The following is an 18646-nucleotide window of genomic DNA, read 5'->3' on the forward strand; positions in this document are numbered from 1 at the left end:
TCGTTGCCAGCTTGAGTTCAGCCCTGGCCCTCGTTCACTTCTGGATTACTGCTTCTGTGTGGTGACCCCAAGGACTACTTCTCTGAAGACTTCCCCCTTGGTGATGCTGGCTCAGTCATCTCAGCTGATTCCTCAGTCCCCACGCTGGATAGCATTGATTGCACTAGCAAAGCAAAGGTTTCACTTCTACCGATTCTTGTTTGTTTGTTTGTTTTGTTTTGTTTTGTTTTTTTCGAGACAGGGTCTCTCTGTGTAGCCTTGGATATCCTGGACTCGCTTTGTAGGCCAGGCTGGCCTCGAACTCACAGTGATCTGCCTGCCTCTGCCTCCCGAGTGCTGGGATTAAATGCAGGTGCCACCACTCCAGGTCCAGATTCTTATTTCAAATTGTATTGCTCAAATGTCCCTGGCAGAGCCTTTGCTGCCCTCTGAAGCGTCACAAGCCAGCCTTCCATCTTGTCTATCTCTCACAACATTCTTAGCTTCCCTCAACAGCTCATTAAGCTCCAAGCACTGAAAGAGTTCCAGAAACTTCCACAGTTCTCCCAGAAAGCAAACGATCAGGCCTGCCACAGAAACAGCCTACTCTCCACTACCAAGTTTTGTCCCAGTTTGCTTTCTACCGACATAACAAGCGCCACGTGAGGACGAATGGGCTTATTTGGCCCACCTGTCCTACAGGTCACAGTTGGTCATTTAGGGTGCCACGGCGGACCATGGAGGAACGTGGCTTACTGGATCATGTTCAGCTACTTTTCTCATACCTTACGGACCCACTCGCCCACAGCCTTGCAGAAGCCCAGTCTGATGGAGATATTTCTTCAATTAAGGTTCGCTCCTCCCAGATGATTCTAGTTCGTGTCAAGCTGAGAAAAACTAGCCAGCACGTTGTTGTTGTTGTTGTTGTTGTTGTTGTTGTTGTTGTTGTTGTTAAATAGGGAGGGTCTCGTGTAGCCCAAGCTGGACTCAAACTCCTTTATGTAGCTGATGATTACCTTGACTTTCTGCTCTTTCCACTTCCCTGCAGTGCTGGGACTGTGTACACGCACCACCACACCCAATACGTATAAACAGTCTAATTTCCTTTAACTTATGTTCAGATGTTTAGACTTCTCTAGACGATCATTTCTAAAAGCTTTTAAAATAGTTTTTATTGGGTGTGTGTGCGTGCATGTATGTGTGCGTGTGTGCATGTGTGTGTGTGTGTGTGTGCGCGCGCGCGCGCGCGCGTGTGTGCACTGGCGCCTGGGTACACGGGTCCCCTTAGAGCCGGAATTACAGGCAGTGAGCTCCCCTGATGTGGTTAGTGGGAACCAAGCCCGGGTCCTTTCCAAGAGCAGAACATACTCTTAACCACTGAGCCATCTCTCCAGCCTAATCATTTCCTAAATAAAAACAAGGCAGAGCCAACTTCAACCATAAATGCTGTGGGCAGCAGTCTGTTCTGAGGGTGGAGTGACAGCACACAAGGAAAACACAGTGTCTCTTCAACGCTTCTAGCTCAAGGAAAACAACTACCTTATGTTCAGTCTAAACTTGTTCCTAAAAGGAAAGTTTCAGCTCATTTAGATTTTTATAAGCAGAGGGCCAGGCCTGCATCCCCGGAGAGTCGGCTCATCTGAACCTGCCGTGGGGGCCACGTTGTCTCAATGTCCACACTCAGCTCTGCTTTACATTTCAAGGTTATTGTTTTTGGATGTTCAAGGGATTAGACTCTTTCCTCAGAAGGAGCAAAGTGTTCCCTTCTCATCAGGGAAACAAGGCTGTGATGATAACTCAAATTCTTAACCTAAGGACGCACTCTTCGCCAATAACCGGCTCCCTGCACGGTCTCTGAGGCTCTTTCCAGAGTTTGGCCAAGGAACTGGCCGGTGCAGCATCCATTCACAAATATTTCCTAGACTCTGTAGTAACTGTTATTACCTCCCAGCTTTCTTTCTGGGCATGCCTGAACTTAGCTCTTGGAAGCTAGGTGTGGCCATGTGATTTATTTTACGCTATTGACTTGAGACCTCGTCTCTGATTCCCGGTCCCCATTGCTCTGCATCCATCATCATCTGTCCCCATTACCACCCTCACGCAGACCCCAATCCTGTGGCAAGATGGCATTGCTGCCCCTCCATACATTCTGTGAGGAGGGTCTCTGCATGATAACTAAATGTTTGCTGTCTTGGCTCACTGTGTTTGTAATCCCAGCAAGCCCCTGCAGTGGGACAGCGGCAGGCATCTGCCATGTCACCTGCGCTGTGGCAGGTTCTGAGGACATCCTGGTGTGGTAAGGGCAATGCCTTCCCGAGGGAAAGAGCACCCAGCCTCAGGGGATGGTAAACCCAAGCTCCTGAGATTTCAAAACAGAAGACACACTTCTTTGAGTGTGTGTGTGTGTGTGTGTGTGTGTGTGTGTGTGTGTGTGTCTGTGTGTGTGTGTGTGTGTCTGTGTAGAGTATGGGTGTGTGGGAGGGGTCACAGCCTCAGCTGCCACAACTCAGGGCACCAGCCATCTTTTTTTGAAACAGGTTCTCTCACTGGCAGGGAACTTGTCAAGTAGGTTAGGCCAGCTGGCCAGGGGGTCCCAAGTGTCCTCTGTCCCTTCCTCCCTCTCTCTGGGATAAGTGCTTCTTAACCTGGGCTCTGGGAGTTGGGCTCCTGTCTTTGTGCTCGCCTGGCAAGCACTTCACAAAATGAGCTCTCTTCCTCCCCCATTGCCCCCCCCACTCTTACACACCCTTCTAAGTCTGACGAGAGAGAAATCTAGAAAATGGCTTCTTATAGAAAAGTGCTAAAACTATTTCCATCCAGTGGGAAGCTTTATTTTTCTACTAAATAAGTGCAGGGGTCTCTCTGGAAATTCTAGATGCTCCAAGATGGCACATAGGAATTTTACGTTGAAAGAGTTTCTATAGGTAGTCATGGCTGCTGGCATCTTAGAGACAGAAAGGTATCTTAGTTGTTGGTGGTGGTGGTTTGCTTTTTTCATTCAAACATGGTAGAGGCATAGCATGATGGATTGGCGGCATCTGCTTTGTGTTGAAGGAGAGTAGCAGCAACACTGGGCTTCTGTCATCCCATGCCTGTCTGGATCAGAATTGTTTGACAGTTTATCATAAATCCCCACCATGAAAAAAAGCACATTATAAGCCATGGCATGAAATGTCTGTCCTCTCTTCATAGCATGTATAACACGTGCAAGTACTGTGTGCAAAGGGAATGTGTATCTCCTGGTTGTGGTGCCTTAATGCAAAGGGTCTGGGATGTCACAGTAAGCTACTATGACAAGCAAACCTCAGAAGACTCTGTGAATGGTTCCACTGTCCTTGTCCTGTGGCTTAGCTGAGTACTAAGGATCTTCTCTAGTCAGCTCTGTGTTCATGGCTCAGGTGGCTTCAGGAGGAAGGAGAGGAGAGGAGAGAGAAGAGAGAGAGAGAGAGAGAGAGAGAGAGAGAGAGAGAGAGAGAGAGAGAGAGAGAGAGATTGGGGCATTACTTCTAATGAGCTAGAACTCCTGTGCCCCCTCCAACAGGGACTGAAACAGCATTTAGAACAAGCTGTGGTAACAGCGATGTCTACCTAGGCAGCCTTTGATCAGCTCAGCCTTGAGGCTTTCTATAACTAAAAAGAAGAGATAGTCTGGGAATTGTTGTCTCTCCATTGGCTTACAGGAGAAGCGAGAGACCAACATCTTCTCTCTCTGAAGTGTCAGAGGACCACTTCATGAATGAAGAAAGTCAGAATAATCAGGACTGGAAGCAGCTGCCAAGATGGGAGAAGGATTAGCAGGATTTCCTGATGCTTTTCTCAGATCACCTGCAATTAACTTAGCAACACCAGGTGACTGCAGGAAGATGGGCCAAGAGGCGCATGCTGTAAGTCTAACAACCAGGAAACACAAGCGAGCCTAAACTGAAGGACACTTGACAAAGCAGTTGGTCGTTACTTTTCAGAACCGTCATAAAAACTTGAGGGACTGCACGGATTGGATGGAAAGAGACTGTGAAGCATAATGTGGGTTGACGAATGGACCTTGAGCCAGATAAACAGCAGCAGCTGGAAAAGTAAACTCTGGTAAGTTCCACAGAGGCAGGAGTCTCGGTGGATGGGTCCTCTGTGCGGGAGAAGCTGGGAGTCCCCCGTGGATGGGTCAGCTGTGCGGGGGAAGCTGGGATGCAGCAAGGCCTTCCCCTAAGTCTACAGTTATTTCACAACATAGAGCTTTTTACATGTCCACGCCCTGGTGATAACCCACCAGCATGTTTCCTGTGGAAGGTAGTGAGGAAGGCCCATCCCTTCTTCTTTCTGGACTGTTCCAACAGTCACTGGAAACACCTCTGTGCCTTTTCTTCTCTGCGGCTGGAATGGCCTGTCTCCAGTACAGATCTATCACCCCACAACAGCACACAGAACTTGGTGGTGGGTCCTTCATTCCCTAGAACACCACACCCAGGCTCTCTACTGTGATCTCCCAAGTACCCTCCAACATGTTCCCCTCTTACTGTCCCTGTGTGGCTCTATCAGTTTCTTTTGCCTTACTGCAACAAAATGCCTAAGATAGGCTACTTTGTGAAATAAGCAAGGCTTATCTTTGTTCATGGCTCTGGAGGTTCAAGGTTGAGGGCCACATCTGGAAGGCGGTCTTCTTGCTACAGAAGTCTGAGCTTCTGCAGGGCACTGCATGACCAATTGCAGTTATTTGAATGTTTTATGGTCTCTCTTCTTCTTATAGAGCCACCAGTGCTCAGTCGTGGGAGTTCCACTCTAATGACCCTGTCTAACCCTAAAACACCTCCCCAAGGCCCCACCTCTGAATGCCATAATAGGATTAAAACTCTGCCCTCCTAATACCTCTCAGTGGGGATTAAATGCCAACAAACCCTGGGGATATACTGCACTAAATCCAAAGCAGAGCAGTGGATGATCCTAACCAGAACATTATTCTCTTATTTCTTGTCTTACGAAGCTACTTGCCTTGGTCAAGTTTAGACTTACTACCTTGGCCTCAGCAGCCACTGCTGCTGTAGTCTTAACCACACACCGGCCTCCTCTCTCTCTCTCCTCCAGAGCTGTCCCTTGCTGTACAGTGGACTGCAGGCCCAGCAGGCCCAGGGAAGATTTCTATTTGGGGTGGGAGTGAAGGAGGGATGTTAAATTTGTCTTTCCAAGAGTGAGTTCTGAGATGGAAAAGATGCAGAATTACAGTCACAACTAAATAGTAGATGACTAAAAAGATCCCCGTGCTTTTAAAACTTGGGTGGGTCAGGGTTGGGATGCAGCTCATTTGGTAGAGTGCTTTATAACTCACACAAAAAGGCCTGGGTTTGGCCCCCAGACCTAACAGATCAGGCGTAGTGGCTCATGCCAGAGAGCCCAGCATTTGGTAGGCATTAATTCTAGAAAGAAGTTCAAGGTCACCTTTGGCTACATAGAGTTGAGGCCACCCTGAGCTACCTGGTATACTAAGGGTTAAAACTAGGGTCGTGTACACTGCTGGGCAAGCACTTTAGCCCCCAAGCTCCTTTTAAAACAGTAGACAAAATAAAATTTCCAGTAGATGAAAGAGGCTATGTCCTAAAGGGCTTGGATCCTTTTTAAGCTAAACCAAATATTTAATAATTATCCTGTTTTAAATACATTATTTTGTATATTCATTCTGTCAAGAAATATACTGTTGGGGGTTGGTCTGGTGTTATGTATTCAAGTGCTAAACACTGGGCCCCCAACATCTGGCTGCTATTCAGAGGAGCACATTCTCACCTATATCAAGTGATACTGTGTAATCCTTGCTCCCCAATTTAAAATTGATTGGCTAATAAAATATCTAGAAGCCTGTAACTGGGCAGAAAAGAAGTAGGTGGAACTTAGGTTCCCAGTTTTGGGGTTAGATGGAGACCACAAGGCCATGAGGGCTGGCCTGATGGAACAGCCGAGGCAGGAACAATTATTTCAAGTAACATGGAGGTATGTAGCTTGGGCATAGCAAAACAGCTTAGAGGGTTGTTATCTGCCGAGTTATTGTGCCTCAAAGTTTTTTTTTTTAAATAAATCTAAAAAGTCTCTGTCTCCACTATTTGAGAACTAGCTAAGAGGGAGAAAGCTACAGAGTCTAATAGCCATTCCACAACATCTCCCCTGTCTGTCTCCCATGAAACCAATTCCCTGATCTTTACTTGCTCCAAACACTATACCGTCTGCACCGCACACTGGTGAACCTGGGGTCCAGGAAGGGTAGGAGTCCAAGTGAGCTAACTCTATCTCTCTTGTCTAGTAACAAGTATGCAGGGAACTAACTGCGGCTCCCAGTACATTTCTTTTGTGGATCAAGGGAGGGCATTTGAACAATGACAGAAGGATGACCCTGCCTGGGGCTTAGGAAGAGCTAGCTGTTCAAATACCTCAGAGAGCTTATAGCATTGGCCATGGCTGATGAGTCCTAAGATGGGCCAAACGTCCCATTTTTAAGGTTGTAAACTAAAAAGCTCTGAGATCTTTTTTCATTTTCATCCAATGATGAGTCAGATATTTATTAAAAAGTGATTTTATCTATGAATAACCTTCAGCCTCTTTTAGCATGGGTGAAGTAGACCAGTCACGTCATGCCACGGAAACCCAGAGCTCATTCTCTTAAACTATCAGAAAAGTTAACACACTACATTCTCAGGAAGAAATGATATTATAGCAGAGAAGGTCCTTTGGATTATAATGATAGGAAACCTCACCCTGAGGGTCTGGACAGATGGCTCAGCAGGTAAGAGCACTGACCGCTCTTCCAGAGGACCCGGGTTCAATTCCCAGCATCCACAGGGCAGCTCACAACCACCTGTAACTCCAGTTCCAGAGAACCTTCTTCTGGCTTCTGCAGGGATCACACACATGGGCAATGCAGACAAACATGCCGGCAAACCCCATCCCCTACACCCGCCTCGTGCCACTGCTCTGCCATGTGCTGTTGCCATCATCACAGTGTGCCCAAAGCACATGGGGTCCTCTGACTGTGGTGGACTAAGTCCTCTCAAATTGTGAGCCAAAAGTGTTGCTCTTCCTGGGCTGTCTTGTCAGGGATTGGGTCACAGAAAGGAGAGTAACTAACACCTTACACTATCAGAGAGATCTGCAAAATTCCTTAAAAGCCTTATAAATTAAGATGTGGAAGTTGGAAGGCATAGAAAGGGAGGAATTTACAAGAAAGAACTCTGTTAATGAGTCAGAAGAATAGATGTTTTGATGTTTTTTCATGGAAACTGTGTCGATAAATGTGCCATTTGGTTGGTCACGTAGCCATATTAAATTAGCCTTTCCTGCTACATAAAATGTTGGGTTGGGGGTTGGGGGGAAACAGCAATTATGTGGCCATCATTGTCTCTATGCCACAACAGAGTCAAGCATTCTACACGGAGGCCCTTGAGGCAGTCTGTCTCCTTCAGGGAGGTCTTCCAGGCTCAGAACTTTGTGGCCACAGAAGGTCCATCTGTTTGTTGATCTTTTTCTAGACTGCTCATTACTTAAGCCTGTGATTTTCCGTGGTGGATCGGGGCTGACGCTGCCTCTTGGAATACTGAGGGCGTGCTGTGAGCAAGAACGGCCACAATGGCTGAGGCCAAGCTAAAACTCTCACTAAGAAAACACATCTAAAGGCTTAGGCTTGCTTTCACAGCTAGTGACTCAGGCTGCAGAGGCGCAGGGCCTGCCGTTGGGTTATTTGGGGGAACAAGGATAAATTTCCCTCTCAGAGTTTTCTGGAAAGCCATGTTTGCATGTATGAGGCATGTGCAGGTCTTGCCTGGAGTCAGGGGTAGGACTGGCCAGCTGACTCATTGGTTTCCTTTTCCAGCAGGCTCAGGGCTTGCTTAGGAAACACTGGGATTACATATCATATCAGTCAAGAAGGAAGTGTTTGAAGAACAGGCTCTTTAAATTACCTTTTCTGACAGAGCAGTGTGGTGCACACCGTTAATGCTGGCACTCAGGAAGCAGAGGCAGGCCAATTTCTGCAAGTGCCAGGCCAGCCAGGACCACAAAGTGAGACCCGGAGTTACGGATGCTTATGGGCTACGATGTGAGTGCAGAGAATTGAACCCAGGACCTCTGTAAGAATAGCCAGAGCTCTGAACCACTGAGCCATTGCTCCAGGTCAAAGATACAGTTTTGTAGCATTAAGGATGGAACCTAGGGCTTCACACAGGCCAGGCAAGGGATACACAATTGAGTGACACGCCTCATCAAACATAGCTTCTTTTTGTAAAAGACTGGCCAAAAATACCTTTGATCTTCCAACAACTGAGAGATAAATTATTTGTTCCTATTTCAGAGATTTAAAAAACTGGTGCCTAAGAGTTTCTGGTGGTTGAAGATGTAGCCCTGTGGTAAAACTCATGCTTAGCAAGCTGTGGGGCCTAGTTTCAATCCTCCGTGCTATCAGAAACAAGAAAAAAAGAGAAGAAATCAATGATTAAACTGAAGGACATATTGAAACCTGAGCTTTTAATTGTTGAACATCCAAATCTACTTCCCAGACCTTTAAAGTACACAGAATGAATAAAAGTCATACACTTGAAGACAACATGGCTGTTTGCAATGACTGGGGATGCAGCTCGGTTATAATAAAATACCTGAAGTTAGATGGGGAAAAAAACCCCCAGAACTCACAGTTTTGGAGGCTGAGAGCCCAGAGCTGAATTGCCTCATTTACTCAGCCTCTGGTGATTCCTCATGATGAGAGGCATGGTGGAACAGCATTCCAGAAAAAGAGCAAGTAGGAAGGGCACATCTTGCTCCCAACAGCAGTTCCGTGTAAGGACAGAGACAGGAGGCTCTCTGAGGCCTTGCTGGCTGCCAACCTTGTTTCAGATTCAGTGAGAGACCCTGTCTGGAGGGAATAAGGTAGAAAATGACACAGAAGGATATCTGATGTTCCCTACCAGGAACACACAGGCCCAAACACACACACACACACATACACACACACACACATACACACACACACATACACACACACATACACACACACACATACACACACACACACACACACACACACACACACACACAAGGGTGGTGGGGTGGTGGTGCATATACGACAGCAAGTCTTTATTATGTTTATCATTCTAGCCCTATAAAGAAAAAATAATTAAATCTGGGTGATAGGCACAGAGTGCCTGTCCTGTGTAAGATCAGAGTACACCACCAAGAAAGCCCATGAGGGACAGAGAGACTGGAGCCTCCAGCATGTTACTTTGGCTAAATAATACTAACCAGTTTGAAAAAGCAAGTTTACTGAATGAACACATTCTTTTGGAATCTGGTAAACAGAATCGTAACAATGTCATTAGCACATCATGCAATTTAATCTCCATGCAAGATTAAATTTAATCTCAAAGCTGAAAATGTCTTGCAGGTGTTTCTTTTATTCCAAGCGTGGGTATCAGGCACCTTAGGAAAGACAGCTGCACACTTGTCTCCACCTTCCACCTCCGGCCACATCTGCCTTCTGTGTCTTTTATACTTTTCAACTTTTACTCCTCATATGCAAATGAAGCTCTCTGTGACATTTATGGTAAGATTTTTTGGAATTTGATCTTTGGGTCAAATGACTGAACTTTTAGAGAGGAAGTTGCATGTAAACACTCTAGTGTTTGTGAAGGACCAGTAGGGGTGACTTGGGAACATCCAGTTTTGAAATTGCTTTAGACACTGTGTGAGGTCCAGGAGGAAATGTCCATTCCCATAACCTTGTTATCACATTGCCAGTCCTGGTTTCACTGCCAGAGAGTAGCAGCACTGGCTTGTTATTCACTTAAGCAGAGTCTCCCAGGAGTGTGCCAGCTCCGAGGTTCTGAAATGCCAGAACAGACTGACAGAGCATGACGCAGGCACGGAATCCCAGGGGGCAGAAGCAGACCCACCTCTCAAGACTGTGCTGAGACACCATCTGCCTCTTGCTAAGGAACAGGCAGAGGCCACCGTGTGTTTGATTTCAGGAGGGAAATTTCAAACCTATGCCCTGAAGGAAATGTTTTCAAAGAAGACTCCTGCCTTTGGTCTCAGTGTGTGCATGTGCATCTGTGGTGTGTGTGTGTGTGTGTGTGTGTGTGTGTGTGTGTGTGTGTCTGTGTGTCTGTGTGTCTGTGTGTCTGTGTGTGTGTGTTGGCACATGTTTGAGAGAGTGCACACATGAAGCTGAACCAATTTTCCTCTACCTTACACATCAAAGCAGGGGCTTTCACATGAGCACAGAGCTTGCCAGTTCAGCTAGTCTGGGCAGTCAGCTTGCTCCCAGGGGATCCTGTTTCTGCCACCAGCATGCTAGAACAGCAGGTGGGCCACTACGGGTGCTAAGGTTCCAAACTCTGGCCCTCCTCCTTGTGTGGCGAGCACCGCACCAGATGAGCCTCCTCCACAGCACCAGTGTGTATTAATCACAGAGTACACAGATCTCTGCAACAAAACTGGAGCCTGAATAACCTTCATCTGCTTCTGTTCTAAGTTTAAATAAAAGATAGACATCTAGGCTGGAGAGATGGCGCAGAGGATAAGAGCACTGACTGCTCTTCCAGAGGGCCTGAGTTCAATTCCCAGCAACTACATGGGGGCTCACACCATCTATAATGTGATCTGACGTCCTCTTCTGGCATGCAGATAGAGCACTGTATACATAATAAATAAAATAAAATCTTTAAAATCTTTAAAAAACAGTTACTATATATATATAAAGATATATATATAAAGATATATATATATATAAAGATATATATATATATATAAAGATAGACATCCTAAGAAGATTTAAGTGTAGAAAGGTGGGTCACTAAAATTTCTACTTCTTGCAAGGCTAGAAGAGGAATTTCAATAATTTTAGTGGTTTTAAATCTAACCACAGTGGAACTGAATTAGAAATAAGTGATGACACATATTTTACATTAGTAATCTAGAAAATATCCAAATATTTATAAATTAAGCACACTCCAAAACAATACATAGTGATATTCTGTTCTAGTTTGGTTTTGCTCTTACATTTACTCATTGTGTGTGTGTGTGTGTGTGTGTGTGTGTGTGTATGTGTGCACATGCTACAGTATATACGGAGATCAAAGAGCACCTTGAGGGAGTCAGTTTTCTCCACCGTGTGAGTTCAGGGGGCGGAACTGATGTCAACAGTCTTGGCAGCAGCTTCCTCTGGAGCCATCTCACCAGTCCACACACAGTGGTTTTTCAAAAGAAGACATAATTAGGGAAATAGAAAATATTTCAAACATACCAACAATACAAACTCAAGAGGTACAGATTTGTAGAATGCAGCTTACACAGTGGAATGTCCTGTTATATGACCGTGCTCAAAAGAAAAGGAATTAACATTGAGTGTTTAAGTTTTCACCTTAAGAAGTTCGGATAAGGGGCTGGGGAAGTGCCCCGAGCTCAGGAGCACTTCCTGCTCCTTTAGGGAAGAGTTCAGTTCCCAGCACCCACTCTGGGCAGCTCACAACCACCTGGCACTCCATCCCCAGGGGTGGAGGCCCTCTTCCTGCCTCTGCTGGTACCCAAACACACATGGTAAACACACGCAGGAATGTACACATAAATAAATGTTGAGTTTTTAAAAATTAGAATAAAAAGAGCAAATTAAGCCTTCAATTGAGGCAAAGAAATAATCTAGATTTTCTTTTTAATATAAGGAAATGAAGCCAGGCATGGTGGCATACACTTTCAATCCCAGCAGAGCCAGAGGCAGGTGGATCACTGTGAATTCGAGGCTAGCCTGGTCTACCAAGCAAGTCCAGGACAGTCAAGGCTACACAAAGAAACCCTGCCTCAAAAAAACAAAACAGAAAAAACAAAAACAAAAAACAAAAAAACAAAAAAGAAAGAAAGGAAGGAAGAAAGAAAATAGCAAAGTCTAAGGCTGTTCCTTTGGGTAGCCTGTTTTAAAAAAGAACAAGTCATCAGGGAAGCGAACACTTACATATACTCTATGAGGAAAAAGGAAAAAGACATTGATCACTTCAGATGATTAGAAGCCAATACTTATCCCATTAGAAATAAAGGATGGAATGCACTTATGTGTGCTTTGGATACTGCTGGCCTATGTGTACCTGTTGAGAGGCCAATGAAGAAGCCCTAAGCCTCGGTTAAACTGAAACACATACTGTGCGCATGGCCTTATGGGAATTTTCTGAAACATTGCTTTTTTCATTATAAAACACACTTCCCTAGGCTGCCCCTTGGAGGAGATCCTCTTCTGTCACAGTACTAGGGGAGGGGAATAGGGTGAAAGAGGGAGGGAGGGAGGGAGGAATGGGAGGATACAAGTAAGGGGATAACAATTGAGATGTAATCTGAATAAATTAATTTTTTTAAAAAAGAAATAAAAGACTATTTGTTTCTATTTTCCCCTTACATGAAGCAACTGAGCTACCTGTTTGAAACTGAGAGCAGCCACAACTCACACCCTCTCCTCCTCCTCCTCCTCGGCAACCTTGTGAGGCCTTGCTCTTTAGCGGAAAAGCAGGGCTTGACTGAACAGCTCCTTAGCTCCTACTTAGGACATATTTATGCTAAATAGTCTAACAAAAAGGTGTGTGTTGTAAAATCTAGAAAGTGCATGCTCCTCAGGCTTCAACCTGAGTTAGCAACAGCTGGGAACTCGGGATTTTGCTCCCTGCCACACCGAGGTTTTCCAAAAGTCAGCATAATTGTGGGCTAGTGGCAATTGCTCAGCTCTGTGGGAGGCCACTGCCACCACAGTAGCTGGCTGGCTGCCCCCCAGCACGCAGAATCTCCGGGATCAAGGGCAGAAAGATGGGTGGAGGAAGTGACAAGAGTTCCTTCCTGGATGAGGCTTTCTGGACAGTTGGACCTCTTTTCTGTTAAAGGAACCTTGCTGATGGATAGACCTCCCAAAGGCAGCAGAAACAAAGACACCAGTGCCCCAGAGTGACTTGGGTTAGGTTGCAAGGCCTAAGTCGGCCTGGAACTGTCCTTTAGATGGCTTTGATGTGGTAGTAACTTCTAGAGTCAGGCCCCAGATTCAGGCCAGAAAAGCCATTAGCTGGAAGGTTTTGTCACATGGCCAGTTCTCATGAGCTGGTAGGTTTATCTAAAGCTAAGCACAGCTGCCCTCTCACATTTATTTCTTCAATCAACAAATAAGCAGTGACCTGACCATCTCTTGCGACAGTTCCTGCACCAGGCGTGGAGATCGCTAGAGCATGCTCTGGGAAGCTCGTACTGTCCTGGTGGAAGCAGACAACAACACAGGGACTTTCAGCACACCATGTAGCTCAGTATGTGCAGGGAGGAAGGGGGCAGGCAGTGTAGATAAAGGAAGAAAGTCAGGTTCTGAGGCAAGAGGGGCTTCATGGAGGTATGACCAGAGGCCGGGGAAAGGCCTTGGAAACCCGTGCTAAGACTGAAACTGTTGACAATGTATCCATTTTCAGTGTGGGGGGGGTGTGGGGGGTGTGGGGGGGTGTGGGTGACCTCATCTGTAAGAGTGGAATGAACAAAGCAAGTAGGGGAGGAGTTCAACCTTGGGGACCCACATGATAGAAGCAGAGGGCCAACTCCAGCCCATTAACGGGAGCAGAAATGAAAGAGGAAATAACACAGGGCATTCCGTGGCCTCTCAGACATCACCCATGATTTCTCCCCAGCGTGTGTCCTACATTTGGTAGGACACAACTCCTACACACTCTGTGCCATCCGCTTCTCCTGAATAAGGACTGAAATTGCTGACTTATTTCAAAAACACAAAGCTGAGGGTTCTCACACATTCCCGGGGGTCAGATGAAAGCTCTTCTGCAATGACCACGGAGCTGAGCCTCCAAAGGAGAGTCCTCTGCAGCAACCTTGCAGAGATGTTAAGCCGCAGGCAACCAGGTGAGTCAAATCTAGATTTCCTTCCACAGACACCGAGTGACAGGAGGCACCTGCCCTGTTGAAAGCACATCACCCAGGGATGAGGTGTTCCCCTGACTTAGCTAACATGCAGATGCCACTCCACTCCATGCCGTGTGTGCTTTGACTTGAGCTCTTGCACTGGACACAGGACAGAACATGCTAGAATGCCTGCCCAGCAGGACCTAATGAAAAAAAAAATCAACAGCAACAAGAACAAAACCCTCTTGCTGTGAAGTCTTTACAGCATTTTCCCCATTTTTGAAAGCAACACTTAGACGTTTGTAACCATTATCGACCCCCCCACCCTCCACCCCCCTCCCTTAAGAATAAACTCATCTAAAAAAATGGGAATTGGGAACCTTTTGATTCTTTCTCAAAGAACCTGCTGAAGCATGTGTCCACAATATGTAATCTCTACTTAACGCAGCCAGTTCTTTCTTAACCCGGATCTACACTGAGAACAATCTAGCCACACATATTTCTAACAGTCTCCCTCCCGTGCCATCCCTTCCTCCCTAGGCTTCGAGGGCCCAGGACTTCACATGTTTTACCCACTTTGAGACTTCAAGGAGCAAGGCCCCAGATGGAGCCTTGGGATCATCTGCCCAAGTTAAAGGGCTGGATTCATAGAACCCTTAACTTCTATGATCACGTGATCTTTCCCTCTTTCCTGCCTTCCTTCTATCTCTGCATTCCTGTTCATCACACGGCACTGCCACCGGCCTTCGTTTTCCTAAAAGCTAGCAACTTGCCTCCTGTTCAGCACCTACACAGCGGATCTAGTCACAAAACCTGGCTGCCTCCATCCACTGCTCTTCAGCTCCTTCCCAGACACTACTTGTAGCTAAGATAGTCTGCCTGTCATCCTCTCAGTCCTGCCCTCCTCCTTCTCTTCCTCCTCCTCCTCCTCTTCTGTGCTGTCGTTTTTTTGAGATAGCCTCCCTAGGTATCCCAGTGTGGCCTTGGACTGAGGGTTCTCCTGAGAGCTGAGGAGGTGGTTAAGTCAGTCAAATACTTGCCACACGGCACAAAGACCTAAATATAATCCCAGAACATATGCAAAAAGCTGGGTGTGGCAGACGAGACGATCCCCAGTGCTTGCTGGTCAGCTAGTCTAGCCTGCCGGTGAGCTCCAGAGCCAATGAAAGAATTGCCTCAAAAAATGGGATGGAGAGTAGTAGAAAAAGACACTGGACTTCAGCCTTTGACCTCCACATGCAATTGTAGACACACACACACACACACACACACACACACACACACACACACACACCACAACAACAACAACACGGGATTTTTCTAGTCTCAAAGCCATAGGCAATTTGGTTGCCCAGAATGCTGCTCCCCAGATCTATGCCCCGTGGATGCGGACTTGCTCCAAAGAACTCTGGCTTGGCCCAGAGTAGGTTAGATAGCCTCAACCAGGCAAGCCTTCAATGGGCAGAAATGATCATAACCCTGATCATGACGGATTAATCACATTTCAGGTGAGTGCCTGGCATGTGCCTGGGTTGACATGCGTGTGTGTGTGTGTGTGTGTGTGTGTCATATGGCCAACAGCACCTACCCAGTGTGCAATGAGGACAGGGCTACTCATGTACACAGCAAGATCACAGGTGTTAATAAAGGCTTTCCCACCCACACCCAGGGTTCCTGGAGTATTTCTCTGCATTACAGTGCTAACGGCTTCGTGGAAACTCTGGTCTTAAAGCCCTCACATTAGTTTCTAATAAGTGATCAGTGTTGCCACACTGTCATAACTCCAACAGCAATTTCTTACTGAGAGGGCTGAGTGTCCTGGGGCCAAGTGTGATAGTAATTAGTTCATGGCTGCAAGAGGCATGTGGCTCATGCATTGAAGTTCTGAATAACTGACATTGGAATTCTAAATATTGACTCAAAAGACACACAGAGAACACGTGGCTTCCAGGCTTCCTCCTTGAGAACTTTAATCTGCTTTGGCATGTTTTAAGACAATAAATTAGAAAAGTCAATTCTTGCGCATATCAAAACCTGGACCCAGGGCCAGCAAGATGGCTCAGCAGGTAATGGCTCTAGCTACCAAGCCTGACTCCTGAGTTCAATCTCTGAAACACACGGTGGAAAGTAAGAAGCCACTCTCAAAAGTTGCCGTCTGAGTACACACACACACACAAACACACACACAGACACACACACACACACACACACACACACACGAATTAATTTTTATATAAAATCTTGATCAAACTTAGATAAAACGAATGAAGAAGTTTCTATCCAGGAGGGGTTGTCTAATGTGCTTTCCTGGGCATCTGCACATTTTCAGAAGAAATATCATTTATAACTAGGGTCTCTGTCTTGTAGTACAAACACCCTTTGGATGATTGACCATTCCCAGATTAGAAAAACATCTCTTCTCAGTGAGGACCAGCCAGGGTGTGCTCAGAGACTAAGGGACATGTTTTAGGGTATCCATTCCTGCTATAAGCGTCCTTCATGTTGTTTATATATTTTGAACACTTAATAATATCATTAAAAAGTCTCATTTTACATGAAAAGACTTGGAAAATGTTGCGATATGGAAGGCCTTCTCTGGGGACAGTAATTACCTTAAGCCATATGCCACTACCTTTGGAATATTGAAAAGGCACAGGCAAAGCACAGCCTCCAACCATGCCAGTCACCCTGCAGGGCAGTGCATCCTTAGAGGGTGGTGTGTGTGTGTGTGTGTGTGTGTGTGTGTGTGTGTGTGTGGTGTGATATGTGCACATGTGGGTGAAGGCCAGAGAAGGCCAGCAATTCTCCTGTCTCCATGCCTGGGGTTAAAGGCACATATGTGGCCGTGCTCAACTTTTTTCATGGATGTTGGGGAACTGCACTCAGGACATGCTTATGTATCAAGTTTTCCAGTTGAGTCCTCTCCTCAGCCTGACTCCTTCATTGCAACCCACCTCTACTACTAGCTGAGACAAGTCAATATTTCCCAGCATCCCTTTCATCTAAGTTAGCCTATGACTAGTTCTGGACAAGGCGATACAAACTGAGATGTGTTGATGTGATTCAGGAAAGTCTCTTAAAATACAACAGGGAGTTTGGTAGCCATAGAGAGAGAGAGAGAGAGAAATCATTTAACAAAATCCAATAATATTCAGAAGTTTAAAAAACTCTGTTGGCTTTTTTTCCAACATCTTAGTGAGGCTGCAGTGGTTGTCACCGTTCTCCTAGCTTCGCCATGCCGCCCAAGGACGACAAGAAGAAGAAAGATGCTGGAAAGTTGGCCAAAAAAGACAAAGACCCAATAAGTAAGTCTGGTGGCAAGGCCAAAAAGAAGAAATGGTCCAAAGGCAAAGTCCAGGATGAGCTCAACAATTTAGTCCTGTTTGACAAAGCCATATACGACAAACTGTGTAAGGAGGTTCCCAACTATAAGCTTATTGCTCCAGCTGTGGTCTCTGAGAGACTGAAGATTCGTGGTTCCTTGGCCAGGGCAGCCCTTCAGGAGCTGCTTAGTAAAGGACTTATCAAGCTGGTTTCGAAGCACAGAGCCCAAGTAATTTACACAAGAAACACAAAGGGTGGAGATGCCCCAGCTGCTGGTGAAGATGCATAAGCAGGCTAAATCAGCTGTGCATTTGGGAAAATAAAACTTTATTTAAAAAAACAAAAAACACCTCTGTTAACTAAAAATAAGAAATAACTTTCTAAATTCCATGCCAAACAGCTACAAAATTTAACAGTGGACATCACCCTCATGATGAGAACATCAATGCATTCCCACTAAGGTTAAAAATAAGGGAAGAAAGCCCTTTTCACCCACAGTTTCTCAACATTGTGACAGAAGTCCTAGCTAATACAATTAAGAAAAAAGGAAAACAAAACATGTACAGATTAGGAAGAAAACGAAGCTGTCTTTGTTTGCCTATGACATGATTGTCTGAGAAAAAAAAATCTGAAAGGGGCTCAAGAGAAGGTTGAGTGGATAAAGCATTTTCCAGGTGATCATCAGGAGGGGGGTTCACCCCCTCAGGACCCACACTGTAAATACTGGGTGAGGGTGGTGGCCTGCCTGTCATGCTGGAATGCAGAAACAGGGAATCCTGAGAACAAATTGACTAGCTGCCTTTACTGATGAGCTGTGCTTCAATTCACAGATCCTGCCTCAGTAAACACGGTGCAGAGCAGTCAAGGAAGACTCCTGAGGTCAGTCTTGGCCTCCATACACATGAACACACACACAGGAACATGCATACGCTCATGCACATACAGCACATGTACATGCAAGAAAATTTAAAAGGATTCATTTTTAAACTCTCTTAAAAGTAGTAAGCAATTATCCCAGGTTGTAGAACCCAAGGGCAGTATTCAAAAATTATAGTTCTACTTACCAGCAGTGACCAAGTAAGAGCTTAAAACAAAGAGCAAAAACATTGACATTAGCACTCAAACAGCAAGACACTCAACTATAAACCAAATATATATGAACATGACCTCAAAAGAACTACATGAGAAAAATTCCAAACTAAAGAAAAAAATCAAGAGCAAACAAATAAATAGAATAATATTCCATGTTGACTCAATACTGTCAGTGGTTCCTGGAGCGGGCCAATAAAGGACAGTACTAGGGACTGAACTTGGTCACTGTGCATGGAAAGTGATCATTCTACTAGGTAGAGTCCCAGCAAGGACTCAATATTGTCAAGATGTCATTTCATCCCAAATTGACACATGGATTAATGTAATCGCTAGTGAAATCCCAGCAAGTTGGGTTGTAGATACAGCA

General features: G+C 45.7%; 1 protein-coding gene across 1 annotated transcript; it reads left to right on the plus strand.

Annotated features, from left to right (window-relative positions):
- The first annotated feature begins 17045 nt into the window (after positions 1 to 17045).
- LOC311597776 (small ribosomal subunit protein eS25-like) lies at positions 17046 to 17534 on the plus strand. The gene has a single exon (XM_084782128.1). The coding sequence runs from the start codon at positions 17099 to 17101 to the stop codon at positions 17474 to 17476; it is 378 nt and encodes a 125-aa protein (XP_084638254.1). The 5' UTR covers positions 17046 to 17098; the 3' UTR covers positions 17477 to 17534.
- The last annotated feature ends 1112 nt before the right edge of the window (positions 17535 to 18646 follow it).

Source organism: Acomys minous (genome assembly GCF_964271855.1).
Source record: "Acomys minous genome assembly, chromosome: 5".
In the NCBI taxonomy this organism is placed as follows: domain Eukaryota; kingdom Metazoa; phylum Chordata; class Mammalia; order Rodentia; family Muridae; genus Acomys; species Acomys minous.

Bases quoted from the DNA above. Each gene is read 5' to 3' on its own strand.
- LOC311597776 (XM_084782128.1), top strand. From the start codon at position 17,099: ATGCCGCCCAAGGACGACAAGAAGAAGAAAGATGCTGGAAAGTTGGCC.